We start from the raw sequence: 19,649 nt of genomic DNA, 5'->3' as shown, positions 1-19,649 counted from the left end.
CCGCGGCAGGGTGGATCCGCGGCGGCGGCCTACAGCTAGGCGGCGAGGTGGCGGCGGAAGCGGGCCGGGCCGCGGCGGATCTGAGCGGGGGGCGCATGGCGGCGGCGGCGCAGCGGGCCCGGGCGGGGGGCGCCAGGCGGCAGGCCCGAGTTGTGGGCGCAAGGCTGCTTCGGCGCAGCAGCCCCGAGCGGGGGGCCCAAGGCGGCGGCGGCCCCAAGCAGGGGGCCCGAGGCGGCGGCGGCCCCAAGCGGGGGACCCGAGGTGGAGGCGGCGGCCCCAAGCGGGGGACCCGAGGCGGCCCTTTGTCACCCTCACTCCCCTCCTACGCGGCCGGCCGAGGAGCGACCCGTGGCGAGGGCGGGTCGGGGCGGCCTCCGCCGTGGCGGGCGGGGCGGCACGGCCTCCGCCGTGGGGAGGCCGGATCCGGGGTGGCGTGACCTCCACGGCGGGGCAACTCCACGGCGTCGGCGGGGCCTCCACGGCGGGGCAGGCTCGAGCGGCGACGGATCCAGCCCCGTGGATGGGCTCGGCGGGCCCTGGATGGGCTTGGCGGGCCTGTCCACGGGCTTACTTTTTTTGTTTTTTATTTGATTAAGCGAGGCGGGCAGCCCAACCCTCTCGGTTAATGCTGGATTAACCGTGACGGAAGCTCCGAGGCATTTGCAAAAACCGCCTCAGGTAATGCTTTTTGTAGTAGTGACGAGACGGTGTCACCTACATTAGTTAGCGTGCATCGTCCGCTCGATGAGGTGGTCACTGGCTTCCTAGCATGATTGTCTAGATATCCTCCTCAAGGTAATCCACGCTCTTTCCCTTCTTCTCTTACCATGCCTGTGCGGGAGGGCGTGCGGCCCGTGCGGCCGCACAGGCCTCCATTTTCATGGGGCCTCAAAATTATTCCACATCCCATCACGGTCAAGTCCATTAACCCAACAATTACTAACTACCTCCTACTCCCTCTTTTCTAGGAGGAATGCAGTTCTAGTTTTTTCTTTAGATAGATTATTGGTATCGTGAAAGTATTTTTATGTCTTTATTTGTTTGCCACATGCGGTTAGTTTTGGCATACAAATCAAATTTGACCACTTAATTAGGCAAATATTTAATGTCCAATCTCTAGGATTGCATTCTTAGTGGGATTTTTTTTTCAAATGTAGGATTGCACTTTTTATGGGATGGAGAGAGAATGTTATTCCTAACCAGCTGGTCCAAATGTGATTGATGTACGTTCGACGCATGCCCTTGACCAAAAAGCCGACCGCTTGCTAGTTTGCCCAGTTGCCCTCGAGTCTTGTCAGTTGCCCTCGAGTCTTGCCAGTTCCCGACCCAAATATTAAAGATTTTATTGAAGGAACATAAGAATAAAATTGTTTAAGTAAAAATTATGCAAAAAGATTAAATAGGTACTATTTTTAATATTTTTGTTTCTATATATATAATATATTATATTTAATATTTGATTGTTTTATTTTACTTATCTATCAGATCTCACTTTAGAGTTTTATACAGCCCCCGGTTTATGCCGGCACGGCCGCTATCTCGCGGAATGAGATTGCGGATGCTGTGATTTGGCGTCGCTTTCTCTGGGCGCGCAATGATGCCTCTGTTCTGGGGAAAACGCACTATCAACCGGCCGACCGTTTTCCGTCCGACAGCACTTGAAGGACGCGGGGTCACCGACCTCAACTTATCTTCTGCCTACGCATTGGTAGTTGAAATCAGCAATTCAACCCACACGGTTGCTTTAAACAAAAAATTATTTTATACACGTCAAGATTATTGTAAAAACAATTTTTAGTGTAGCATGGCATGGGAGATTACTACCGACCTCAAGTTAACATCCTTTTGCAGAGATAAAAATCTAAACCTCTCAAAACAAAATTGAATTATTGTATATTGATTTTTTACTAAAAATTAGGGAGAAAGGAAGCCTCTCTCTGTGCTACGCATTCCCTTCCCCACGAAATGAAATCCACTGACACGTCGGCCGGACGGGAGGAAGGGCCCACATGTAAGTGACCCGATGCAGTACTGCGTATCTTCCCCCGCCTTGTTCCCAGTGCGCAGCGATGGCGGCGTCCCTCCGGCGGCGGTGCTCGCGTTCGCCGTCGTTCCGTTCCAGGTGCGGTCGCCGTCCTCGCTCCCGTCAGGTGTCGCCCCCATCCGATTTGCGCCCGCCGCCCACGCCCCCGTCCGACCCGCGCCCGCCAGGCCCGGCGTCTCCCCAGGTCCAATCATGGCCGCCGCCCCCCGTCTCTCATCCGCCGCCACTAGCGTTCCAGTCAGCAGCAACCGCCCCGGTCGTCCCTCCCTCCCCACGCCCCTCCTCGCCCCCACTACATTTTCTCTTCCAATCGCTACGATTGGATTCAAGAAATTGGTTAGAACTGTTCACCGCCTACCATGGGTGGGTCGAGCTCGATCTCTCCAACAGGCTTCGATGCTTTGCTCCCAACCACGACACGGTGAGGACATCCAATCCGATTCGTTTCTGTTACGTTACATTTTGAGCTTTCCGTGCGTTCGACTGAGGCAAGAGACATATACATTGCTGTCCACAGGTGTAAAGTCAGAGATCTGGTTCCTGTCCATGGACCATATGCACAGAGTATGCTTGAGGTAATGCATGCAAGAGAAGCATATATACCTTGCTGTGGACATGGGCAAAGCCACAGCATCTGGTTCCGTCCCAGCCTTCCAGGCCATGTGCTTATGCCAACAATTCAAGCATATATAGACTCTGTTATTGCTAATTGTCTGGGTGTACCAGCATCGACGCTGCCACAAATCCACCGAGAAACACAGCGAGCCAAGCTATGGAGGCGACTGCACTGAGCGTGGGCAAGTCCGTGCTGGATGGAGCGCTTGGCTACGCCAAGTCCGCGTTCGCGGAGGAGGTGGCCTTGCAGCTCGGTGTCCAGCAAGACCATGCGTTCGTGGCGGATGAGCTTGAGATGATGCAGTCTTTCATGATGGAGGCACATGAGGAGCGAGACAAGAGCAAGGTGGTCAAGACCTGGGTGAAGCAGGTTCGTGACACGGCCTACGACGTCGAGGATAGTCTCCAGGACTTTGCAGTTCGTCTGCAGAGGCCATCCTGGTGGCGTTTTCCTCGCACGCTGCTGGAGCGGCGCCGTGTGGCCAAGCGGATGAAGGAGCTCAGGGCCAAGGTCGAGGATGTGAGCCAGAGGAATGTGCGCTACCGCCTCATCAAAGGCTCTGGCTCCAATGCTACCGCCATGGCTGGGCAAGCCAACCTTATTGCTGCAGCCATATTCGGAGTTGAAGAAGCAAGGCGAGCCGCAAAGCACGAGAATCAGAGAGTCGATCTCGTGCAACTGATTAGCAAGGATGACAAGGATCTTAGAGTGATTGCTGTATGGGGAACAAGTGGTGACATCGGCCAAACGACGATCATCAGGGAAGCTTACGCGAATCCAGACGTCCAAAGCAAATTTCCAGGCCGAGCATGGGTGAGGGTGATGCACCCTTTCAGCCCAAAAGACTTTGTCCAGAGCTTGGTGAATCAGTTTCAAGCAGCCGAAGGAGTTGAAAATCTGTTGGAGACAGAGAAGACAGCAACAGAATTAACTCAGGAATTCAATAGATTTGTTAATGAGAAGAGGTGTCTAATTGTGCTTAATGACATCTCAACTATCGAAGAGTGGGATCGGATTAAAAAATGTTTCCGAAATAAAAGGAATGGAAGCCGTATTGTAGTATCAACATCGCAAGTTGAAGTAGCAAGCTTATGTGCAGGGCAAGAAAGCCAAGCTTCGGAGTTGAAGCAATTGTCTGAAGATCAAACCCTTTATGCATTCTACAACAAGGTAACTCTGTTATCCTTCGTATTCAATTATATTTTTTCAGATAATGGAAAAAATTCCGGCTTCAAACCCCTCTAGAGAGATGCATTAGTCTGCGGTTATTACACACTACTACAAAAATTGATTAATCGAGGCGCTTTGAAAAGACCTCGGAGGCGGGCACGTTAAAAAACCGCCTTGGTTAATGTCTGCGATTAACCGAGGCGGTCATTTTTTTTTATTAAAAACCGTCTCGCAAAATAGATTAACCGAGGCGGTTGTCTTATTTACTGATGCGGTTTTTTTAACCGCCTCGCAAAATAAATTAACCGAAGCGGACATCTATAAAACCTTCGCCTTAAAAAATCCGGCCTAGCCCACAACCCACTACCACACTAGACTATATAGTAAAAGGTTAACCCCAACCCATACCCTCCACTCTCTTCCTACCATTTCCCACGCATCATCCTGTGTCGCCCCTGCCTCTCCTCTCCTCCCCTCCCCTCCCTCTCCTCTTCTCCCTGCACCAGTGATGGCAGGCGACGGGGCACAGCAGCGACGCGCGGGCTCGAGTTGGACTCCTCCCTCCGCCAGCGCCCCTGCTCCTGCCTCCACCGGCGCCCCAGCGAGGCTGAGGAGGTGGCGGCGGGTGCAGATCCGAGGCGGAGGGAGGAGCAGGGGCCCCCGCCCCTCCTCCCTCTCCTCCCAGCGTCGCTCGGCCGCCCCTCTTCCCTCTCTCTCTCTCCCTCCAGCGGGCCTCACGACGGCGAGGCGGCGCATCCTCGCGCCCGCGCAGTGGCACGGCCTCGCTGCGGTGGTCCCCGGCTCTCGCGTGCGAGCTGTGCCTCCTCCATCGACCATGCGAGCGGTGAGCCCAGTCCCCAAGCCCGTCCTAGACGCCGACCACGCGAGTTGTGCCTCCTCCATCGCCGACCTCGCCATCTACGTGTTGTGGGGGCGGATCCCGAGCGCGGGCGAGCCGTGGAGCCTGGATCCAAAGGCGAGCGGTCGTGGATCCTGGATCCGGCAGCGGGGCGGCTCGGGAGGCCAGATCTGGCGGCACGGCCTGCCCCGAGCGGACGACCCCGAGCAGCGCGGGCGGATGGCCCCGAGCTACGGCAGGACGCGGTGGCGGTGGCAGATGGGCTCGCCGGGCTTTTCCTGTTTTTTAAAATTATTCTATTAATCGTGGCGGGCAATGATCCGCCTCGGTAAATGTTCGATTTACCGTGACGTTAAAGGGGAGGCGGACGGGGAAGACTGCCTCGGAAAACCATTTTCGCCCACCTCGAAAAAGAATGTTGTAGTAATGACAATTACACACTCAGAGTTTAAACCATACTTTGTTTAAAATTAAAGACCAATATGCAAAATGAAGAGCCACCCACGTGACGCGAAGAACTGCAAAGATGAAGTGCATGTTGGTAGTTAACATGTCAGTAGAAGCACAAGAACCAATGCAATTAACAATTACTTCCTCTGGTTCGTCCTATTATTTATCCTTTCTGATCTGAAATGCAAGTGGTCAACATTTTGAATTGCCACAAGAATACATAGAAGTATTTATTTTTAGATTCTTTATATTACAGATACATCTATATCAGTAAAATTTTACTGATGTATGTTACAAAAAGCAATGGTTAAATACATATTTGCGAGTGTAACAAATTAAAAAATACAAGTAATAATAGTATTGTAAAGATAATTCCTAAGATGCTTTTGCAAACATCCATGCCACTGCTATTACTGACATTCCAAAGCATCATTGAGACTTAAATGTAATCCCTCCTATGCCAAGGTCGAGTGGCTGTCAGTATATTAATGAAAGTAATGGTAACAATAATGTTATGGAAAGGAGTGGTACGATAGATTCCCCCTAGATTAAACCGTGAAATTGCACGTGCGAAGGAGCAAAGCCAACTAGCCAAGCCACCTTTACGTAATTCAAAATCTTGAAATTCCTGTATGTTACAAACAATTTCAGTTTGCAGTATTTGATTTTTGATATTCAATTAGCACAGTTCAAGGATTGCAATCACTAGCTCTTGAGGTTCCCATCTGTGTGCTTAAAACTGCACCCACTATCAAAGGTGAAAAAGAAAATCTAGAGGAAGAGGGGTTTCTAAGCCCATGAGGGATCGCGAAAATCTAAATTTCTCTTAATCTCTTGTCTTTAAACTTTTCAACAATCACGTTATCATTTATGTTAGGACTTCGAATTGTTTCAGTAATTTATATAAGTCATCTCGAGTTCATCTCAAAGCTTCTCATTGACTGATTTCTATTGTCCGCAATTGAGTCAGGTTTCTATTATTTGCACATTTTCATACCTAGCTGAATGATTTCTATTGTTTGCATCATTGACTGCGAATTACATAAAGATTATATAGTATGTCATAGATGCAGATAACCTTAAAGAATCCTTGCAGGAAAAAGAAGATAACTTTCAAGAAAGGAAAATTATGATAATTTTAAACATATACAAGGCCGAAAACAAGGCTAAACATTGTCTAGGAAAAAATATAAGGCTAAAGGATAATAATTGTAACCTATGCTTTTTATTTTTTTAGGGTTCTCAAACTGAAAAGGATTCAGCGAAGCCAGCGTCCACCTTAGCTACGGCCACTAGCAGTACAAACGACCATGCAGTGTCCCTTGATGAGATAACAGAGGATGAATCTAAGGATGCTGATGGAAACAAGGTGGACGCAAAGAGTCTAACTCGGATCAGGACGAGAAAGGATCCAGTGAAGCCTTCGTCTAGCTCAGATACAGCCACTAGCAGTACAATTGACCATGCAGTGGCCCTTGGGGAGACAAAAGAGGATGAATCTAAGGATGCTGATGGAAAGAATGTGGTCACAAAGAGTCTAACTCGCATCAGGACGGGTGTTGGTGCGGAGGAATCTCAACTTATTGGGCGACAGAGAGAAATACTTGAAGTTGTAGAGTTAATTTCAAACAAGGACAGCCAACGGAGTCAGGTGATCTCTGTGTGGGGAATGGGTGGCCTTGGAAAAACCACTCTAGTCAATGGAGTATATTATAGCCCAAAGTTGAGTGACAAGTTTGAGAAGCGTGTTTTTGTCACAATCATGCGTCCTTTCGATCCTTCTGAGCATCTTAGGAGGTTGATTGTGGGACTACATGAGGGATCTTCTACGAAGGAGGAATTGCTGGGCAATAGTGTCAGCAACACAAAAAAGCAACTTGCATTGAAGAGTGTTGAGGAATTGACTAAGGAGGTGGCAAAACTTTTAGAAACGAAGAGTTGCTTGATTGTTCTGGATGATTTGTCATCTACTACAGAATGGGACCTGATAATACCAGATTTCCCTCAGCAGATGCAAACCAAAATTATTGTGACTACAAGGGAACAAAAGATTGCAGAGCATTGCACAGGATCAGGGAAACACGGAACCGTACATAATCTTAAAGTTCTAGAACCTGAGGACGCAATTCACCTCTTCAACAGAAAGGTAATATAAATGTTCTCCATTTTGTTTGATTTGAGAACAGCATGCTTACAACAATAGTGCCAACCCTAGCATTCTAAAGAGATTAGGGATGGTTCTGACATCATGTGTTTGAATAGAGTCATTAGGCGGAAGGATCGCATGGGAAAAATAAAAAATGTGAAGTCTTCTATACAATTCAATTCATTATTTGTGCAACTTTACGGTTCATATAAAGCTGATGTCCATTCTCGCACACTTCACAAACACACATGCACACAAAGCAGTAGAAGGGACCACAGTGTTTGCTCATCTACAAGAGTACCCTATTTATCTTCCCCATCCTTATTTTTTGGAAAAAAAAGTCAAAAAAACCACTATCCAATAGTTCCCCATCCTAATTTCTCATCTCCTAACAATTGGCAAATTGGGTTCCCTTGTGCGTAAAAATACACACGCCTTCGTCGCTCCTTATCGCCCCTCCCGCGTGACTTTTTTTTGTCGTGTTGTTTTCTTCCTGGCTCCATTCCTCATTTGCGCCATGGATCAATCCATTCTTTTGTTTTTTTCCCCACATTTGGATTTAGGGTTTAGTTTCTATGGCCGTCGCCGCCGTTGTTGGCCTGTCCGCCATGGACTGTGCCCACCGCCACTTCTTCCCGCACCGATTCCGGCCGCCACGGTGCATCACCGGCACAAGTAAGAGATAAAACGGAACCCTCTCATCATCCTCTTTCTTTTCCTCCAAATTCCAAGACCTCTCGTGCTCTAAATCATCGGCAATCTAACTTGCAAGAAACTCCTGTCTGCCAGCCATGTCCGCCAGCTATTGGAGAAACTTCTCATTTTTTAGAGTAAAAATAGAGAACTATTGGAGATAGACTCTTTTTTGCCTCCCTATACCAATTTGGGGAGTTGGCAAACAACAAGTTTTAGGAAAAAAATTATTAGAAACTCTTGGAGATGCTCTAAGGCCTGTTCATTCTTCTGTCTTGTTCAAACCTAAAGGGAATATGCTAATATTTACTGCTTTTGTCTCTATTAGAGCATCTGCCCAATACATATTCCAAAAAGCCTAGTATTGAGAACAAACATGAAAACCACTACTCCAACAGTCGCCCAAATCCATTCCCAATATTCCCGCGCGTCCAAAAATAGGGGTCAACTGAGCCGGATTTCCGCAGCTCTAGTACGCTCCCAATCGCTGATCACATCAAAATCGGAATCCTCCTGCACCGATTATGTCTGTTCGCATGTCAATTTTTAGATTGCTGCGCCCTCTTGAAGATCACCAGGCCGCCGGCCCTGGTGGAGATACTACTGCGGCTCCGTCCATCGAGTCAGCAGCGTAGGATCGATCCGTCTGTCGAGTCTAGGGTGCTGCCTGACTTCGTCCAGTTAATGGCGTTGGCTTCGATGGTGCAAGACTCCAAGTGATGGAACGATGGTTCGGTCTGTAATTCTCCCATGAAAAAAAAATCAACGAGCTGGTCCCATGAATTGGCAGAATTTCAAGTTTTTACAACCAATTTTTAGGAGCTGTTGGGTGAGAGGATCTTTTCTTCTCCCAATAGTTTTTGGCAAGATCCTAAAATCAGTTTTTTGGACTCTATATTTTAGGCACTCTTGGAGATGGTTTATATCATTTTTTCCTAAAGTCCTTAAAGGAATGGTACTTTGATGATATCTTTGTTAACATTATTTTTCAATCTTATAGTTTACTCGACCTACAAGGTTGGCTAAGATGCCCCCCACCCCAACCCCCACCCAGAAAAAAATGGAGCAGTAGTACTTTTAAATTCCTCGGCTCACATCTGCAGTTTAACAATAATATAAATCAGCCATTTGAAAATGTTGCAAATAGGTTTGTTCAAAAAGCATGATTTTATAAATGGCTTGATTCAAAACTACTCCTTATGTGATGAAATACTAATATTTTCAAAAGATTACATGTGATTTTATTATATATTGCGCCACCCACACTAGTAACACAATTCTCATACTCATTAAATTTTCCAACAATTATATAAAAGCAGAACACTTAATTATAAGAAATAAATGTTTCCTAAACACAATTAAACAATACTCCCTTTGTTTTTATTTACATGTCATATTAGATTTGTCTTAAGTCAAATTTGACTAACTTTAACCAAATCTATAGAAAAATATAGCAACAACTATACTATACAATATATGCACATGGTGGATTCAATGAAATAAATTTCATATTGTAAATTTATTATTTTTTTCTATAAGTTTGGTTAAAGTTTTCTAAGTATGACTTAAGACAAATCTAATACGACATGTACATAAAAACAGAGGGAGTATAAGCTAATATGCTATAATATTTTTCTTGATGCATTCATGCTAGGTAGTTTGCATTAGGAGTTTATTGTATAAAAAATATACTTTAGAATTAGATAGAACTAGTCTATCAACCCGTGCTCCTGCATGGGCTATGAATTAATATAAAAATAAGACTTATAGATAATAATTATAATTACCTATCTCACGCCCTCTTTCATCTATTAAATATTCTAATACATACTCTAAAATATATATTTATCATTATCTAGTTGAAATAGATTTCATTTTGCATCAAAGCTCCATGTGTGTTTGATATATATTTAAGGAAAAAGTCTATTTTTGACCATCCAACTCTGGCCTCGGTTTGGTTTTGGCTATCGAATTTCAAAACCGGATACCTTTAGCCATCCAACTATCAAAACCGTTCAAATTTGACCATCGGACTGTTTTAGTGGGTGATTTTATTTTTTTATTTACAATTAAGTCCTTAGATCTTAAAATGATTATTACTTTTTGCCCGTACCTCCGATTTAGGTCGTTCCAGCGGTCACGCGTTTGTAACGATGAGCTTTATCTTTTAAAATATTCTTTATATTATTTTATCACTATTTATTATGTTATTCTTATGTTGTTGTGTAAAAACAACAATATAAGAAAAGTAAAACGAACAATTACAAAATAATATGAACAATATTTTAAAAGATAAATCTCATTGTTATGAACACATGACTACAAGAATCACTTAAATTGGAGATATGAGAAAAAAATAGTAATCATTTTAAGATCCAAGGATTAACTGTAAATAAAATAGTCCTTGGATCTTAAAATGATTATTATTTTTTCTCGTATCTCTGATTTAAGTGATTCTTGTGGTCATGCCTTCGTAACGATGAGCTTTGTCTTTTAAAATATTTTTATATTATTTTGTAATTGTTTATTTTACTTTACTTATATTATTGTTTTTACACAACAATATAAGAAAAATATAACAAATAGTGATAAAATAGTATGAAGAATATTTTAAAAGATAAAGCTCACCGTTACGAATGCGTGACCGCAAGTAATAATCATTTTAAGATCTAAGGACTTAATTGTAAATAAGAAAAATTAAAACCACCTACCAAAACAGCCCGATGGTCAAATTTGAACGGTTTTGATAATTGGATGACCAAAGATATCCGGTTTTGGAGTTCGATGGCCAAAACCAAACTGAGGTCATAATTGAATGGTCAAAAATAGATTTTTTCCTATATTTAATTGAACTATTTGTTTGTGAATTGATATTTCTTATCTCTTCCATCATATATGAATACATGGTGACACATACAATGGGTAGTATTTTTATATAAACAATAACATAAGTAATATATTAATAATGATAGAAGTAGTAATTTAGAATTTTATATCGGTGCACTTTAATATTTTGTTGTAATTATTAATTTAGATTCAGATCTAGATGTTACTTTAACTATTTATAATGACAATTGGATAATTTATATGCAAATCTAGGGGGTTATTTGCATTACTTTTATAATGGCATAGGTGGATAATTTACATAAAGATTACGATGTTACTTTAGATTATTTTTTTTATAATGACAGAGGTGGGTAATTTAGATACATGTTTTGAAGGTTACTTTAGTCTATTTTTATAGTGACAGATGTGGGTAATTTATTAGAAATGTTAACAGATCCAATGTCTATTATTATTAGAATTGTCAGATTGATGGCCGAATGTTTCTGATTTTGTGAGAATTTCTATAATTTCTCTATTTTTTAGAGTGTCCGCTTAGGATCCTAAGTGGTTTCACGTGGAGGCTTCATAGGAGTCTCAAATTAGTAATAGTAAGATTTGATTTGATTTGAATTAGAAATCTAGTAACCTCTTGTGGCCCAAAATTGAACCCATCTTTTTTAGATAAAGGAATATTTCAATATTCCAGCCTACAACACATACAACACAGTGTGAAATATCCGGCCATTATTGAGAACCATGTATATGGAGGGAAAAAAATAAATTTAGTAAACAGCTTAACGAAATCTATTACTAAACTGCCACCCATTTCTTGCTAAGATCTCCATAGCCATGGACTCCAAAACTCGACAATTCTCTGAAGCTCACCTCCACCTTGCCATCTCTATCCAGCACGGAAACAGCTCACGCCATACTGCCTCGAGCATCTCGCCCTCCAACTCCTTGTCCTCGCCCTTTAGATCTCAATCACGAAGTCCTTGCTCTCCCTTTTCACTATCATCCATCGCCGCATAAAATTTGACACATAAAAATGATGTCAGATTTGTCATAATAACATTTTAATTCATTTTTTGTTAATATATAAGTTGGAAAGGTATCGATAAATATGTCATTGGAGGTCATGTCCACAGCCAAGTGCGTGTGTTTGTGTGTTTTGGATGCATTGTATTCTATAGGTTTTTATTAATGTAAAGATACATAGCTCTCCTATGTATTCAAGAAAAAAAAACAAGTTAACTAAAACACGATAAGGAGAACTTGTTTTTTCCTTCATTCAGTCTCTCCAGGCATTTCTTCATTCGACCTGTCACCATAAAGAATTGATTATCTGGAGATTGCTCTGACCATGGAATTGTTTGCAACTCTACCATCACTATCATCGTTGCCACTTCGCCTTTGGTTCCCATATATCGTCATATCCTTCAATTCATGCACTGCTACCTAGTCATTCCATTCTCTGCTGATGAGTGCTGACCGGGCACCAGTGGTTGTCGCGGTCACTTGCTGATCCTTGTTTCACTTGCACACTGCCGAGTTCCTGTTGCTGTGCGTTCCCATAGAAATGATTCAGTAGGGTAGGAATCTGAGTAGTCTGATAAACCTGCTGCATTGGATGAATATTACCTGTGATGTTGTTTTGGTAAGGAATACAGGATGTCAATGTATTTGGGAAATTGCCGCTCTAATAGTAAGCTAGTTGAAGTATTTTATTTACACCAAATTAATTTTTCCATTGTAGTACTGAGAAATTTAAACTGTACCATTATGGAAATATCAGGTATTTGGCGACACTAGAGATTTGGTTGACCAGGAAAATCCAGAGTTGATCAAAGAAAGGAAACAAATACTAAAGAAGTGTGACGGACTTCCCCTTGCAATTGTAGTCATAGGCGGCTTCTTGGCAAACCGACCAAAGACTGGAGCCGAGTGGAGAAAATTGAATGAGAATATCAGTGCCGAGTTGGAGATGAATCCAGAGCTTGGGATGATAAGAACAGTCCTTGGAAAAAGTTATGACGGTTTACCCTATGAACTCAAGTCTTGTTTCTTATATCTGTCCATCTTTCCTGAAGACCACACCATTAGTCAGAGACGTTTGGTGCGTCGATGGGCAGTGGAAGGTTACTCAAGCGAGAGACGTGGGAAGTCCTCCAATGCAATTGCTGAAACCTACTTCATAGAACTCAAAAACAGAAGCATGATTTTACCATCTCAGCAATCAGTTTACAGTAGAAAATCAATTGACTCTTGCAAAGTCCATGATCTTATCCGTGACATCGCCATCTCAAAGTCAATGGAGGAAAACCTTGTTTTCAGATTAGAGGAAGGTTGTGCCTTAAGTAACCATGGCACAATTCGTCATCTTTCTATAAGCAGCAACTGGAAAGGAGATCAAAGTGAGTTCGAGAGCATAGTTGACCTATCTCGAATACGATCGTTATCTGTGTTTGGCAGGTGTAAGCCATTTTACATTTCTGACAAGATGATGTTTCTACGAGTACTTGACTTAGAAGGCACAATTGGTCTAGAGTACCATCACCTCGATAATATTTGGAAGCTTCTTCACCTGAAATACCTTTCTCTACGAGATTGCGATGATATTGATCTACTGCCAGATTCATTGGGCAATCTGAGGCAACTCCAAGTGCTAGACGTCAGAGGTACCAGGGTAAATGCTCTGCCAAAAACCATTATCCACCTTCGGAAGCTACAGTTCATCCATGCTGGTTGGCAATCAGATTATGTAAACCAAGAGAAGGACAGTTTAATGTCGAGGTGTCTTGCAGGGGCGTGTATATGTGCAATATGCTGCTTACCTATTCTTTATGAAATTGATGGCCCTTTCCATAAGGCCGTCACCAGGCGTGATGCATGCACTTTCGCTTGCTGCGTGGCATTCCCTGCTCTCATGACCGGAGTATATGAAGAAAAAGGCGCTACAGTACCAAGGGGAATCAGAAAACTGAAAGACTTGCAGACATTGAGAGAAGTGAATGTCGGAAGGGGAAGCGCCGTTCTACAGGACATCAAAATGCTCACGGGATTGCGCAAGTTAGGAGTCACTGGAATCAACAAGAAGAATGGCCCGGCATTTCGCTTAGCCATTTCCAATCTCAGCAGGCTAGAATCACTCTCGGTGAGTTCGGCAGGGAAGCCAGGTTTGCGTGGCTGCTTGGATGGAGTATCCTCACCCCTCGAAAACCTGCAAAGCCTCAAGCTGTACGGCAATCTGGAAAAGTTGCCGGAATGGATCAAGGAGCTCCCACATCTCGTGAAGCTGAAACTATCGGGCACTAGGCTATTGGAGCACGATGCTGCTATGGAACTCCTTGGGAAACTGCCGAAGTTGGAAATTCTAGTTCTGTCTTGGTCATCGTTTCAGGGTGAGGAACTTGCTTTCAAATCTCTGCAGGCTGGAATAGCTTTCGAAAGCCTTAGGGTGCTCCGCCTTGCAGGTATAACCAACGTCAAATCCTTAAAGTTTGAAGAAGGGGTAATGCCTAAACTCGAGCGGCTGCAGGTCAGTGGGGCACTATATAATGAAATAGACTTTTCTGGGTTAGAATTTCTCGCAAGCATCAACGAAGTCCAGCTCCGTGTTAGCTTTCTCTGGGATCGGGAAAGGATAGAAGCAGCTCTTGATTCTGGGACCAGCTGGGACAAGATAGAGGAGGAAGAAAGACAGGAACATGCGCTCAAGGAAGGTGAACTCAAGAAGAAAATCCAGGACCAGCTCGCTCGGAATGCAAACGAACCCATCTTGACGGTGCGCTGAATCTCGGACAGGTTTCTAATATTTTTTTTCCATTTTGCACAACTCTGATCTGCAACCTCTTTTTAGATATATATAGGCACACAAATAACTCATCCGGCATCCATTGGCAGCAGGTTCGATCATTGGTACCAGGCTGGAGATCATCGGGCTGCCTGGTGGGTTCAATTTGCTTGGTACGTGTGCCCATGCCGCCATTCCCTGGTGCGGTAGCTCCTACTACTACTCTCCCAGGGCGCGTGGTTGTTGTTTATCCATGTGGTTCAATTGTTTGGCGGTGCACGTGTCTGTGCCTGCAGGTGGTTACAAATCCACACTTCAACCTGTGTTTCCTACTTACTTTCTGCTCTATTATGAAGATGTTTTCCGCATGACAAGAATCCAATGATATATATTATCTGTATGGCCCATTCAATTACTGGTTTGTAAATTAGTGGACAAAGTTCATTTCCTTCTGTTGTTAACATACACGTTCACATTATCATGGTTTGTATTTTTTTGGTTGATAATAAGGAGATTATACTGCTACTTTCATATATGCGTTAATGTTGGCTACAAAATATAAAATGCATGTCAGTTCAGGAGACGAATGGAATGGAACGGAGGGCTTATCCTAGCGAACCCCAAGTCCCCAACGTCGTGGTGGTCCTAGCGAGGTTGGGAGGAAGAAATACAGGAAGCACCACGCATGTTTATATTTGTGCCAATTTTTCCACGACTATGATATTAGGGGACAGAGGCTAGAGTAGCCCCTGCGTCAAACTGGACGCTAGGCACCGGGGCATCCCCGGCCGGACCGACATGCACTGTAGCGAGGGTACGTCCGATGGGATTCGAACCCAGGGTTGCTACTTCAAAAATGGAATCGCCCGGAAAGCCAAACATGGTTACAATATTTTTTCAGTTGTTCTGGTACCCGTAGGCTGTCACTATATACAAACTATTCTATCAAACCGTGGTCCTGCACGGACTAATTAGAATTAATATATATGATTACAGCTAATAATAATTATAATTATGTATCTCACGCCCTCTTTCACCTATTGAATATTCTAACATATTCTTTTTTAGATTACATAGTACAGCTCAGACACTCACACAACGTGTACGCACACACTCCTATGAGTGCATGTACGCAAAGCATACACTCCTATGAGTGCACGTACGCAAACTCTACCCCTACGCCTCGCTATCAACGGGAACGTCGCTTACCATTGAAAACACAACGCCATTAAATCCTAAAAAATTCGCTCTCACGGGCAGTCGAACTCAGGACCTAAGATGCTACAGAGGCTCTTGTAACCACTAGACTACATACCCTTTCACTTCTAACACATACTCTAAAATATATATTAATCATTATCTAGTTGCAATAGATTTTATTTTGCATCACCCCATTGTGTGTTTCATATATACTTAATTGAACTATTTGTTTGTAAATTTGTATTCTTACCTCTTTCATTGTACATGAATATATGACACATATCGAGAGTAGTATTTTTATATAAATAATAACATAATAATATATTAATAATTTGACAAATATTAATATATAATTTTATATTGGTACATTTTAATATTTTGTAATAATTATATAATTCATATTCAGATTTTGGGGTTACTTTAAAATTTACACGAAGATTATAGGGACTACATTATATTTTTTTTATAATGACATGGGTGGGTAATGTATCTATTCCTTTCCCTGTCGTGCCTACGCCATCACCCAAAGGTCAGATAAGATGTTTCAGTTCAGCATTTCCTGGGTATCGTATCATATCAGACCAGGCTCGCGTGTCTGTGTGTTGCCCGCTTGCACGACACTGATTGCGTGTGCTCCGGTGCTCCCTAGTCCTCTGCCGCCACCGTAGCCGCCCCACGCCTCCCTACAGGCCTGTTGCCACACCGTTTCTTCTTCCACCCTCCAGGCGCTGATCATCTCGACCTTTCACTCCCCTCCACGCTGTGCGGCGTCTCGTGTCTCCTGGGCGATCGATGCTCTATCCAATCAGTGCAGTCCTCGTCGGCGTCTCGTCTCCCGGCGTACGTGTTGCGCGCGCGCGATTGCAAGTCTGCGGCACGCAATCCCTGGCAAAGCGAAGATCGGCGTCGTCACATCTTGGTCCCCTGAGTTCCTGATCGAACATCGGAGGTCGTCGGCGCCGTCTGCCCGCGCGGGGGTGGTGGGCTCCTGTCCTGGCGTTCCATGCACAGAGTACTCCAGAGCGCCCGTATAGTAGTCCGACGACGGAGGCACCGTATCAAGTTTTTTGTTCCTCATGACTTTTAGCTTTCCTGAGATCTGTGCATTTCCTGCGACAGCTCACCTGATGAAATAAAGCTGAATTGGAACGCGCCAAATCGTTAGGTTCAACCTGATGATGCATGCTCGTAAATTTCTCCTTTTTTCAAATATTTGTACAGAACCACAATTGATGAACTCAGACCCTGAGGTTTGGATGAAATTTCCTTACCATCAGACCATGCTTGTGTTGTGGTTGTCTTTAATAGGCCATATTAATATAATATGCACTACTGGAATCGAAGTGTTTTCCTAGGGTTATCTGAAGTTTTTCTAGGGAAAAACTGTCTTTCCTAGAGTTTATTCATTAAGCATAGGGAAATCTCAGTTGACTTTTGAGCGTTTAATTTGGGATGCATCAGATAATGAATTTTTTTTTGCCGATATGTGAGTGTAGAGTATGAAATAATAAGAGTGGCCGTCAGGTGGCTCGTCAGCGTGTACGGCTCACAGTGCCTTGTTGGGACTTGGGACCACGCATCCGCCATTGGCTTCAAGCTTGCTGGCTTGCTGGGTCACGTCAGGGCTTGCGAGCGTGGGCTGTCCAGTGAGCTGCAGTCTCGCCGGTGTCTCATAGTCATAGGCCACGTAAGGTATATATACTTTCAGAGATTTTCAGTTTCTCACAGATTGCTCAGTGGAGCGTCTAATTTGGAATCGGAATGTAGAGTATGGAATCGGAATGATTTCACTTTCAATATTTGTAATTACAGTAAGAATGTATTTTTCAGCATATATACCTGGTGAGCGCTGCCGATCAATTAGTGAGAGTTTTCTGGATCTGCCTTTGCCTTCATTGTGCTCACCGATTCAGGTACTTGCCATACGCTGGGTGGCATCAAGCCCAGTTCTTATGCCCTCTTCTGCTTTCGAATTTTGAAGAAGTGCTTAACACAACTTAATTCATTCATAGCTTGGAGAGTTACATATATAGATTACAGACTCGATGAAACTGACTTTAGAAGATGGAAAGCCAACCAACGCTAACTGACCAACGCTAACCGGGATGAGAGGCCATGTGGGAAGTGGCACCGGAATCCATGTACCAATCGCCTGCTGATCCCATGGGCCAATACCTCCAGCAGCAAGCGTGGGCGAGTAGACCGGAGCAGCAGCAGGAGGAGCTACAGGTGGCGGCCCAAGAAGACCAGGGGCCGGCCAAGCTGTTGGAGCCGAATCAGGAGCAGGCCAGGCCGCGAACGCCTGCTGAGGTGGCCCAGACAGCGAGCGGGGCGGCCCAGGCGGCGGAGATGGCCCTCCGCGCCACCCTTGGACCGGACCAGGCCACATCTGGATGGTCCCGGTCCAAGGATTGTAGATCGTGGGCCAATTGGCAGCCCTTGGCGTCGAGGTAGAAGAACCGCCACCACCAGGCGTGCCCGAGCCGGCGGACTGTCCGCCAGAGCCGCTGCTGCCGGCGGACTGTCCGCCAGAGCCGCTGCCGCGGCCGCGCCGGCGGCGTCGGTTACCGCCGCCCGATGAGCCGCTCCCACCCGAGGAGGACCCGGTGGATGGAGCACCAGAGCCGCCATCGGAGGCAGGTGCACCGGAGGCGACGAGAGCGGTGGGCGGCTGCGGAGCGGCCGACGCCATGGTAAGTTCCTCGAGCAGCAACTCGGAGCGGATCTCGACGAAGGCAGGCAAGGGCCGCTGCTTCTTGAGGAAGAGGCGCAGGGTGTGGAAGCGCTCGGAGAGGCCGCGGAGCACGTTCATGGCGAGGACGCGGTCGGGAACGGCCTCGCCGAGCTCGATGAGAGAGTCGGCGAGGGTCTTCATGCGCCGGCAGTAGTCGGTGACGGAGAGAGCGCCTTGACACAACGTGCGAAACTCGGTGTCGACGATCTGCACGTGTGTCTCGCGGTTGCCGATGAATTGCTGTTCAAGCGCAACCCACGCGGTGTGGGCAGAAGGAGTGGCGGTGGTGACGATCTCGAAGAGGTCGGTGGTGATGGTGCCGTATAGCCAGGACAGCACATGAAGATCCATCCGCACCCAGTGCGGATTGTTGGGGTAGATGGCGTCGCTGAGGACGTGATCGGCAAGGGCGTACTTGCCGAGGGCGAGGAGCATAAGGCGGCGCCATTTGGAGAAGGAGGGCGCGTCGAGGTCGAGGGTCACCGGAACGAGAGCGCGGATGTTGAGGATGCCGAGGGCCTGCGCGTGGAGGGCAGGAACAGCGTCGCCGGCGATGTCGTCGGTGGCAACGGACGAGGCGCCGTCATCATCCTCAGGAACGGGAGCGGGGGCCGCCGCGAGACGGCGTCGGGCATCAGCGAGGGCCTGCTCGTGGCGAGCGACCTCAGCCTGAAGGGCGCGGCGCTCGGCAGCAGCAGCCTCGCGCGCGACGCGGGCAGCGGCGGCCTGCTCTGCGGCGAGGCGCTCTGCTTCAGCGGCAGCCGCAGCAGCCGCGTCGTCGTTGGCCATGCCACGACGAGAGAAGAGCGGAAGATGGGGAGGTTCAGGAAAGGAACCCGAATGATACCATGAAGAAGTGCTTAACACAACTTAATTCATTCATAGCTTGGAGAGTTACATATATAGATTACAGACTCGATGAAACTGACTTTAGAAGATGGAAAGCCAACCAACGCTAACTGACCAACACTAATTGAAGAACCTGAACAGCCAAGCGTCCAGTCTGTTTAACAAATTTAACTTTTAACTTTGGGCCTTGTGTTGCTTCCTCTGGTGTATATCTAGATCTGTCAGGTGCAAAGTAAGCCAACAAATCCATAGAGAAACACAGAAGAGCA

The 19,649-nt window shown here is 45.6% G+C and overlaps 1 protein-coding gene across 5 annotated transcripts; it reads left to right on the top strand.

Annotated features, from left to right (window-relative positions):
- The first annotated feature begins 1,987 nt into the window (after positions 1-1,987).
- Positions 1,988-15,130, top strand: LOC120644765 (disease resistance protein Pik-2-like). 5 transcript variants are annotated; one of them, XM_039921472.1, is made up of 5 exons: positions 1,993-2,465; positions 2,562-3,830; positions 6,377-7,285; positions 12,600-14,588; positions 14,711-15,128. In XM_039921472.1, the coding sequence occupies exons 2-5, from the start codon at positions 2,817-2,819 to the stop codon at positions 14,966-14,968; spliced, it is 4,170 nt and encodes a 1,389-aa protein (XP_039777406.1). In that variant the 5' UTR covers positions 1,993-2,465; positions 2,562-2,816; the 3' UTR covers positions 14,969-15,128. The 5 variants fall into 5 exon arrangements, with proteins under 5 accessions (XP_039777409.1, XP_039777406.1, XP_039777407.1 ...); XM_039921473.1 differs by having other exon boundaries at positions 1,994-2,465; positions 12,600-14,608; positions 14,711-15,078; XM_039921474.1 differs by having other exon boundaries at positions 1,994-2,465; positions 12,600-14,608; positions 14,708-14,848.
- Positions 15,131-19,649: the final 4,519 nt, after the last annotated feature.

Source organism: Panicum virgatum, chromosome 8K, assembly GCF_016808335.1.
Source record: "Panicum virgatum strain AP13 chromosome 8K, P.virgatum_v5, whole genome shotgun sequence".
Classification (NCBI taxonomy): domain Eukaryota; kingdom Viridiplantae; phylum Streptophyta; class Magnoliopsida; order Poales; family Poaceae; genus Panicum; species Panicum virgatum.
This window is presented reverse-complemented; position numbering and strand designations above follow the sequence as displayed.

Bases quoted from the DNA above. Each gene is read 5' to 3' on its own strand.
- LOC120644765 (XM_039921472.1), top strand. From the start codon at position 2,817: ATGGAGGCGACTGCACTGAGCGTGGGCAAGTCCGTGCTGGATGGAGCG. The intron at 3,831-6,376 runs GTAACTCTGTTA...TTATTTTTTTAG, and splicing joins TTTATGCATTCTACAACAAG to GGTTCTCAAACTGAAAAGGA. The intron at 7,286-12,599 runs GTAATATAAATG...TGGAAATATCAG, and splicing joins TTCACCTCTTCAACAGAAAG to GTATTTGGCGACACTAGAGA.